General features: G+C 38.6%; 1 protein-coding gene across 1 annotated transcript in view; it reads right to left on the bottom strand.

Annotated features, from left to right (window-relative positions):
• Positions 1-855: 855 nt before the first annotated feature.
• LOC111342081 (procollagen C-endopeptidase enhancer 2) overlaps positions 856-10,275 on the bottom strand; it is a 9,801-nt gene continuing 381 nt past the window's right edge. Inside the window, exons 2-6 of the mRNA XM_022949119.2 lie at positions 9,573-9,611; positions 8,864-9,008; positions 5,505-5,764; positions 4,387-4,779; positions 856-2,093 (exon numbers count right to left, since the gene is read on the bottom strand). Coding sequence (XP_022804854.2) covers positions 2,005-2,093; positions 4,387-4,779; positions 5,505-5,764; positions 8,864-9,008; positions 9,573-9,611 — 926 coding nt within the window. The 3' untranslated portion in view covers positions 856-2,004. The remainder of the gene's footprint in view (positions 2,094-4,386; positions 4,780-5,504; positions 5,765-8,863; positions 9,009-9,572; positions 9,612-10,275) is intronic.

The following is a 10,275-nucleotide window of genomic DNA, read 5'->3' as shown; positions in this document are numbered from 1 at the left end:
CGCGAAACTAAATTAGTAAATAAGAGATTTTTTAAGGATTTTCCTTGTCGTTCTTTATATAGAAACAGAGAACTGTTTTTGAAATAATGACGAACCCTCCATTTCACATGATGGCCAGTGAACCTCATGGAAGTGCTTTGTAGCCGTAACTTTACGCTTCTTAACGAAGACATTTCCTATCTGAACTCAGATTTGTTTTTGAAAGTTCCTCCCATCCTCGAACAGGCTTCGCCAAAGTAAAATCAACAAATGGTCAATAGAAAAGAGCGTATCCATCATAAAAAGTTTTGCTACGATGAGATTTTGTAGACAAAGTGTGAAAAAGGGAAGAATAACTCCTCTAGATTTCCACAAGACTTTATTCTTGATGATCTCCGTACAAATTCAAGACTTTCGCAAGAGTTTCCGGCGGATTTCCAACTGAACTTTCCTTCTTTCATTGAGTTATTTTTCGAGTCTACCATAACGTGCGAAGTAAAAATCCTAGGTCAAATGTCAATCAAGTCATCGGGTTCCGATTGGATAACTAGACAACAGTACAAATCACGTGCGACTGAGTAACGAAATCTATAAGTAACAAAATCTATTTTCAACACAAAGAACGGTACGAATTGTTTGAAAGACCAACTTCGTACGTAGAGGATTTGAGCGGCCCAGTGGCTTAGGGAGCACGCTGACAAGCCTGCGAATTAATTGCTTTGCAAATTGTGAGATGATCGTTTCTCGGTCCCAGACCCCGCCTCTTCCCCCACTTCCCCTTCCTCCTCCTTTCATCGTTTCTCGGTTCCAGACCTCGTCACTCTCCCCCCTCCCCCCCCAACCCTGGATATACTCTTAAAAATAGTTGTAACTGCATCGTTCACAGTATTTTATTTCGAAACCATTTAGGCTCCCAACGTCAAAGCCTCTATGGTTTACGAAGGGACATCAAACCCTTAAGGTCCTTGAGTGTAATAACTGAAAAATATCTGATAAATCTAGATGCATCAAAAGCAAAACCGTGAATTATGCAGTTTTTTTCGTTTGTTAGGAAGACCTTTTCATTTTTACCCCTTTGATACCTAACTGCATGCAAAATTTGAGTGGAGGTTGAAGTTTTTTATTTCCCAAGTTGTTTTCACAGAGACCAATTCTAAGCTTTCCAAATAAGAATTAATAAAAAATTAGGAATCGTACATTTTCTCTATACATGTATTCAAAGACGCGAGAGATAGCTTATATTTTCCGTTTTAATGCCGATACGAGAGAACAAGTTTACTAGCTTAATTTATGCACACGTGGCCTCATGGCTCTAGTATACAGTAGAATCACATCATTGAATAAAATCTCGCATTCTGATTAGTTAAAGAAGCGAGGTTTTTAGCGTGGAATTGCGAGTTGAAAACGAGGCTAAGTGATATTATTTGGAATCTACGTATACATAACAAATATAAGTAAAGCTCTTCTCTCTTTATTTTTATTTTCATCCAACGAAAATTAATTACTTGACTCGCGAATTCTGCATTGAATTGGATGCGAAAAACGATATCAGTTTTCGCGTGTAATTCAAAGCGGAATTCCCTTGTCAAGTAATGAATTTTCTTATAGTAGACGTTGTAAATATAAAAGTGGTTGTTGGAGAAGTGATCGATTAGAAGACAAAAACGGGTGTTTCTGAGAATAAAAAGGCAGCAACAGATTGTTGGAGCCTTCCACTAAGCTAAACGTAGTATGCTTAGCTTTTCCTCCGAACGATGTCCCAAAAACTTAAGTAACCTTGGCGCCATACACTGACTTATCATTCGTTTAGTTATTTTTGCCTGCTATTTGTGTTACTTAGCAGCCCTTTGGAGATTTTAGAAACTTAGAAGTCGATGTTTTTTATGTCCTTACTTTGCTCTTGAAAGTTTCTTAGTTCTATTCAATTGTTGCACCTATATTGAGCAAGATAGTCAAATTGAAAACGTGGAATGAAAACTGTTCAACAAACAAGACTTTGATCACACTCAAACACACTTGATTGAATTAGAACAAGTTTTTCTTTGACGCGACTATCGTCAAAGCTGAGACAAAAAGAAGCGTCGATGGGTTGCTGACAGACAATCTTCCTTGTCCTACAAATGAAACAATCCAGAACAAGGTTGTTATTATTTATGTAGACACTTTGCTGCAGCTTGTGCGCCATTTTACTTTTGATAGGGACTAGCCATTAGTTGTCGCCTGAGGGAAAGTGGGACCGAGTATTTTGGCGGGGATCACATGGTTTTGAGGTGGAACGGAGGAGAGATCAGTCGTAATCAACAGAGCGTAAAAGGGAGCCCACCAAAATTAATTGCCACTTGAGCACCAATGGGGGAAGAGATAGTAAGAATACCAAAGAGCATCAGATAAATTTTATCGCGACACAACCATGCAGAATTCTCTGACCCCCACCCTCCCCCCCCCCTCCCTCCAGGTGAAACATAATGACTGGTGCCTCACCACATTTTAATGTCATATTTCGAATGAAAGTGAACAAGCACTGGAAAAAAGATTTAAACTGATATCGGCCATTTTAAAACTGGATTCTTTTGTGCACTGCGTCAATGCATTGTATGTAACTTTCTGGTTGCTACTCCTATAAGACTCGTGCGAACAAAATAGACCTTGTTTGATGACGATGAATGTAGCAACGTATGACGTCATAGCATTTAAGAGGGCGGCTATCTGGAAATTTAAACGTTATTATCGCTTTATGTCATTATACATGTTAGTCCTTTATTTCTACATCACCAGAAATCGGGGACATTTCGAGCCCGTTACGAAATGTGAGTGGTATATCGTATTACAGACAATTCAATATGGCGGTGGGGGAAGTGACGTGAACACGTAACTTTCTATTTTCGTAAAACCCCACTAGAGAAAGGCCTGGTACTTTACTTTCCCAGGAAGCCAAAGGAGACGTCAAAACAAGGAAAATGGCGGCCAGATTGCGCAGTTGCCGGGACTTGTATCTTTCGTGTTCTTCCTTCCTATAATTGGGGTATTTAATAATGGCGTATTGGGCTGATGAGCTCTGTGAAAATACGAAGAGTCTCCTGGCTCAAGGAAAATTTATGGGCCAACATATTCGACCGTTTACGAGCGATTTAGTTGAGCAAACTTCTGCAGAATGTATATCGAACTACGTAGTCACAAGGTTGTTCTCACGACGAAAGAATTGTAACACCTAGTCGAAGCAGATTTTAAGAGTTTGTAACGGAAAATAGAGTCAGAATTATGAGTTTACTCGTATACCTTGGGAAAAGGTAGGCTTGAATTTGAGTATTTCTTTTTCGTAGCGATGGACGCTTTAACTAATGCAGGCTGCATTTCCAAGTACGCAGCGAAAGAATATCCCATTCTTAGACAGCTATTTTGAAAAAACAATCTTTTCCCATACATTTTCTTATACTGTTTCGGAGCCATTTCGCTTGTAACATGAGAACCGCCTCCGCCATATTGTCCCAAATTTCTGGCAATGATTTGTTTTTTTATCTTTAGTAATCTTCACAGTCGAAGGCATTCTTATCGGCTTAATGGCAACTCGCCCTATCAGCGAGGTTTACTTTTAGATAATAGGGACCTTAAGCAACCACGACGGCGACGGCAACGAGGACGTGGAAAAACAAGAGATCTAATTGGCAAAACAATAGCTCAGCACGTGCATTTTGAAACTTTGTACATTTCTTAGCCGTCCTATGTAGAACAACAACGTGTAATCGCCAAAATTTGCGTCGTCTGCGAACCGAAACCGCGACGGCAAATTATTTTAATTTCCATTTGGAACTCAACGCTACTTTTATACGTCATGCTGAAGTTGAGCTGTGGCGCCGTATGAGACAGTAAGCTTATGTAGCCATTTTTGAAATTCTAACTAAGAGTAGAAATTCATTTTTTAATCGAAGTCTTCCTTGGCGTTGCCGTCCTGACTGCTAAAGGTCCCTAATTTAATGGAATATGTCGTCTTAAGCATAACATCTGCAAATGGTTAGACTGTTAAGGCTTTCGGATAATGGCTATAAGCCTTGGGCCACATTTCCCGTACCATTTATACTTTAAAGCTTGCAGAGGAGAGTAAAGAGCCAACACATTAGCTGGAAAGAGAGGGGTGGTCTGCTCATGGATTGTAATGTTTACATGGTACAGAGGAAGACAAGGAGAAATTAGTAACGGAGACTTTCTGAAATTTACAAAAGCAATGTATCTATCTCAAATTAAGCATAGGTTGGTCTCCCCTAGATATATATATATATATATAACTGCAGACAGTGCACACTGTTTCGACCTATGTGGGTCTCATCAGTGCAGGTATATATATATATATATATATATATATATATAACAAAAAATTATAATGATAAAAGTCAGTGGTGATTTAATACAAACCTGCTTTAAAGGAAGCCTTGAATCCCTTATAAACCGTGGTAGAGTTGCTGTCACTTTTGAACTGAACCCAGACAATGTTTTCTTTACTCTGTATGGAACTTGGCTTGGTCTTTCCACACAGGTGTTTGGTCAGTATTGGACCGTACTGGCCATTTATATTTTTGGGATTACCAACCGTAACATATGCTTCACGGAATTCAACATAGTCATTTTCGCAGTCTTCACTATCCTCCAGATCAAACGTGTCAAAGTCTATCTGGACCTGCCTTCCCTCGGGTACGATTAAAAACCACTGCTCTTTGTAATCTGCAGGGTAATTCTGGGCGCCAGCCTTTGGTGTGCCAAATGTAATGGTTTCGTCTTCGGATGCATTTAGATAGTTTGCGCCACCGTCTGGAAAGTAAATACAGTTGTCTTTCCACGCTTAAAAACCGTACCAAGAGAAAGCCATTTTTTTATTGCCTTGTATGCACGTTTACCTTCATGTTTGCTTGATTTTGTTTTGGTCTTGTTTTGTAATGGATAGATGGACAGATAGAGTCTTAATTAGGCGACAAAATATTAAATCTATTTGCTTGTGGGTTCGTGTGTCTATGAAGTAATTAAGGCTTAACTAAACAAGAATTTTTTTAAATCAAAACCTGAAGTATTGTAAGGGATCAAATTGACCATGATGACCAATTCCAGAAACAGTTAGATGATCCTACACATCTAAAAAATTATTCAGCATCTATCTGCTACCCTATGATTATTGTAATTAAAGTTGGAAGCCTCTGTCGACTTCTCATGGTAGATAAAAAGAGTCCTTAAAGATGAAATAATTTGAGTATATCAACAAAGTTGAAATGGTAAACTGAATTGGCCACCGTTACGATTATAAAAGCTGACGTTTCGAGCGTTAGCCCTTCGTCGGACCTCAGTGTAAAGAATCAGTCTTGTTCTCGAATAACAAAGTGAAAAAGGCTTTTTGTCTCATTTGATAGCGTATTTGGTGACGATTCACCATGGGTTGACGACATCTTTGGAAAAAAGTAGGCTCCCAAGTTCACCTAAGGATATCATTCGAAGCCACACCTTTCAATTTTGTTTGTATAAATGTTTGTGCATTTTCTCCTTACCTGCGCTTGAACCAGCGATAAAGGTGAGATTGAAACCTTTGTAATGTCCAGTATCATCCGACACGAAACGAATATAGGCAATTGATCCTGAAACATCAGACAGAAGCCCACCACTCCAATCGACGAAAAAGAGATACTCGTACAAATAGTTGTTACTATAGCGTCCACATTCTTTACCGTATCGCTGGTCTAAACCATTGTAGGTGCTATTTATTTTAATACTGTCGCATTCACAATCCTTGCACCTTTCTATGTCACGGCTACAAAAAAAAAAAAAAGAAAAACGCAAAAATAGATAAAATTCGCTTTCTAGCGATAGATGCATAGGCCATTGCAGAAACTTGAGAGGACTGGGAAAGAGTGTGGTTGTTTTCCGTTTGTTTGAAAAACTAAGATATTCAAATGAAAGATCAACTAAATTTGGGAGTCTTAAGTAAGAATAGAAGTATTTAGAGGAGGAAAATGGCAAAATGACAGCTTTTCAAATATCACTTAAAATAGTGAGTTTGTACGGATTGGGTAGACAGGAAAAAAAATTTTAAGGGTTTGTATGGAATTTTTGCAACTTTTGCAAGGTTCCAACTTGGACACTTTTCCGCTGAAAACTCTCAAACTTGGCTGGGTAGCTTTTCATTCAGTAACAATTCAGTTGAAATGTTTAGATTTTCAATGTAATCAATATAAGAAACTCGTCCCAGTCCTCTCACGTTTCTGCAATGGCCTCTAGCGACTCATGTCAATCTTTAACTTACGAGGAAGGGACCGAGTAGAGTTAACAAATGGTAAACACCACAGCGTACACTATTGAGTTATGGATGCACGCGGGAGGTTGCTAAGCACGAAAGAAGCGTAAGAGTCGCTCTCGGCTATCGCCTCGAGCGACTCTAGCTTCTTGAGTGCTTAGCAAACCTCCCAAGTACATCCATAACTCAATACATACATACATACATACATACATACATACATACATACATAAACTTTATTTATCCTCGGATTCTAGATTAGCTTATAAGCTAGTATCTCCGATCCTAATTACTACTTTAGTGTACGCTGTGGTGTTTACCATTTGTTTTATAACATAACATTGATACATTGTAGCTAAAGAGTTCCCTTTTATTTAGCAAATCTCACGCGACCAGAAAAAACAACATCGCGTAAAAATAGTCTTTGCATTTGCTCACGTCAGCAGCGTACACCCATGGGCAAATGGGGGACGCTACATTGACCAATCAGAGCGCGCGGTTTACTTTGGTTATGTTATAAAACAAATTAGGGAACAAAGGGGGAGAAAATTCAAATGGAAGACTGTGTTGTTCAACAACTGTTAGTTGCTAATGGCAGAAAAATTGAGAGGATTTTGAAAGCTTTCGGAGTAAACTGCTGGATTTGGGGTTGTGTTGGTGTTAATTGAGTGAAGAATGGAGAAATAATTTTCGAGTGAAATCGGTAAAAGATAAAATATAGATAACTCAATAAATTCAACGAGAAGCGCTAGTTACTCCTTGGGGAAAAGGTGCTTAAAGGATAAGACGTTGTTTTTTGCCAGTTTGCGGCGTATGCATCGCGTCAAGAGTCTCAAAGGAGGTTCGTTGCATCTGCATCAGACACTGTAATTCAGATCCCTTCAAACTGAATTCATTGCACTTAACTTGGAGACATCTTCTTAACATAAAGAACAAGTAACAATCCATAGCTGATCAACTGTCTAAAGTTATTCTTTAAAGGCTGGTAGGAGTTAATAAAAAAACAATCTTTCGCGCCACAAAGATCGAAATAGTCTGTTTATCTCCAGGCAATTATATTGTAATCAGAGAATGTTTAGAAATACATTTGATAATAAAAATTAACGGTAAAAAACTACGACGTTTCGAAGTCTGCATGACCTCATTATCAAGTAAAATGTTAAAACTGATGTAAAATTGTAGCTCAGAGATTATATACAAATAAAATGTGATAACTTCATTAGAATAATGAGCGTTCATTGTTATTGGTGTTTAGCATGTCAGATCGTGCAGTATATGTTTAAATAAATACTTTTGCACGTATTGAGTCAGACTGCGTGTTTAGCTTTGGTTTTCGTTCGCGAATGAATAACATTTCGTGAATTAGGCAGTCCATTTTCCCGCGGCATTTCATGAGAACGGAAAACATTTCCTCTAGGCTAGTGGGCGCTACACTGTGGGCTTCTTTCAGATGCTTGCCAATGACAGAGGCTTTATGTTCTTCTATGCGTTGATGAAGATGGCGTGTGGTATAACCGATATAATCCGCATCGCACGAATCACATTTAAAAGTGTAAACAACGCATTGGTGGTTAATTAAAGCGGGCTTCTCTTCTTGTATCTTGAGCTTTCCCTCGATCTTACGACTCGTGAAAACTGGTTGTAGGTCAGTTCCGATTTTTCGGCCAAGATCTTTCAGCTGATGTCTTACTGTGTCGGCCGATTTTTGGTCTTTAAATGGTAAAGTTATTCTGACAGGTTTTTGTGTAGCCGCGTCAAGTTCAGTTGGGGTTTCGTGACGGCTTTGGATCGTAGAACTCGTGTACCAGGCGATAGCTGAGTTGATGAGTTTCACTGGGTACTTAAGCTTAGTAAACATCCGCTTGAGATGCTGGCATTCCTTCGTAAAAGATTCTTTCGTTGATGACAGGCGGTAAGTTCGGTAAAGCCTCTGTCATTGGCAAGCATCTGAAAGAAGCCCACAGTGTAGCGCCCACTAGCCTAGAGGAAATGTTTTCCGTTCTCATGAAATGCCGCGGGAAAATGGACTGCCTAATTCACGAAATGTTATTCATTCGCGAACGAAAACCAAAGCTAAACACGCAGTCTGACTCAATACGTGCAAAAGTATTTATTTAAACATATACTGCACGATCTGACATGCTAAACACCAATAACAATGAACGCTCATTATTCTAATGAAGTTATCACATTTTATTTGTATATAATCTCTGAGCTACAATTTTACATCAGTTTTAACATTTTACTTGATAATGAGGTCATGCAGACTTCGAAACGTCGTAGTTTTTTACCGTTAATTTTTATTATCAATTATATTGTAACTGCATATTTCCTCAGTTCTGTTGCAACAGAATTCAAATGTGTAAATAAAATTTTCTTGTGAATTACTACATCATGGTGTTCTAGATATATTTCAAGATGTTCGCTAGCTCGAACTGATGCGTTCATTCCTTCGTCTTGCATCAATAATCTAACTCATAAAACAGTCACGCGAGGCTGTTAAACTTTAACTCAAGGTATTAGATAGATAGAAAATCGAAAAAAACTGTGCACTTTTCAGAATCTTTTGACGGATTGTTTTAGAAATTTCTGGCGGTTTCTCAATGGTAAACTAACCTGTAATATCGAAAACGAATATTTGCATACGTGTCAGGAACTTCAATTTTCCAGCACTTCGTCTCATTCACGCCATAATTGCCTGACGTGGGATGTATGAGGTTACCACTAGGTGCTGTGATGTTTGTTATACCATCGGGACAAACTGTCACAAAGAAATGTGGAAACAGCAAATTATTCCCACCGAGTTTTCTCACTAATCCTTGTGTGTTCTTTCTTCATTTTCTTCAGCAGTTTCAACAAGCCCACTGCCTTGTCAAGGAAAGAAATTTTCTCTATACAGATTGAAAAAAAATCCTTCACAAATAAGTGAATTCCTATAGCTCGCCTCTTATATGAGACACAAATATTCCCCTGACCTATTTGGGCACGCACGAGTGACTCACGCTGGAACGTACTCAGCGGACCGTTCAAAACAAGTGGTTACCGCAGCTAGCCAAGAACGAGTCAAGAACATTCTGTGAAGCCAAAAGGCCATGGAGGTGTACGTGTAGTGCTTTTAAATATACTTGCCATTTTGCTGATTTTGTGACTTAACAGTTACCACCACCCCAGGAAAATCCTTACCCTTTCCAGCATCGGTTGATTGGGAAAATTCAGTGGTGGAGATGTTTTGAATATTAAAGTGTTCTCCTCCGAAGCATTTACTGACAAACTCTTTAACACATAACGAGAGTTATGTTGAGATTGGTTTGCGCACAGAACTTACTTGAATCACATGTTCCTCCTCTTAGGAAGAGCGCCAGAACTGCAACAGGAAAAAACAGTAGTGACATTAAAAACAATATTACCGCAACGGCTGGAGGGCATGAAACACTTTTTCTGTCTGCTTTTTACAACTCGTGCAACAAAATGAAAGACGGTAAATTGGGAATAAGAAATCGTTCAGTTGTCCACTTGGAAGAAATAACAACGAATAAGATGAAGAAGTAAATAGTTTTCCATTTACTTTTGCATTAAATCCAGTTCAATATATATTATTGCTGGCTCTGATACTTGGTAATTTTTTAGGACAAAAGGAGAAATAAGATGAAACTCGAGATATTTAGCGAGATATCGTCGTGTTATCTTTTTATCGCCGTAAGAATTTTTTCTAAATTTACTAGAGATTCATGTATGGTTGATGGAGCCGCGTCAATTCCTTTCCGTGCGTTATGGATTCCTTGGCAACCGAAAAGCACACCACAACTCGAAAGCCACATTGACAAAAATCAAACTACCTTAACGCTTAGAAATAAATAAGACCATAAAATTCAGGTTTCCTTTTTCATCTTTTGCATAGCTAGAGACAATTTCCCTAAAATAATAATAAAAAAATTGGTAAAGGGGCGCTTTTCTGTTTATACGTTCGAAATAGTGAATCGAGATGGATTTGTAGTCAGTTGAAGGAGTCAGGCTGTGATCTAGCTTGA

The sequence above is a fragment of the Stylophora pistillata genome, chromosome 9, assembly GCF_964205215.1.
Source record: "Stylophora pistillata chromosome 9, jaStyPist1.2, whole genome shotgun sequence".
NCBI lineage: Eukaryota > Metazoa > Cnidaria > Anthozoa > Scleractinia > Pocilloporidae > Stylophora > Stylophora pistillata.
This window is presented reverse-complemented; position numbering and strand designations above follow the sequence as displayed.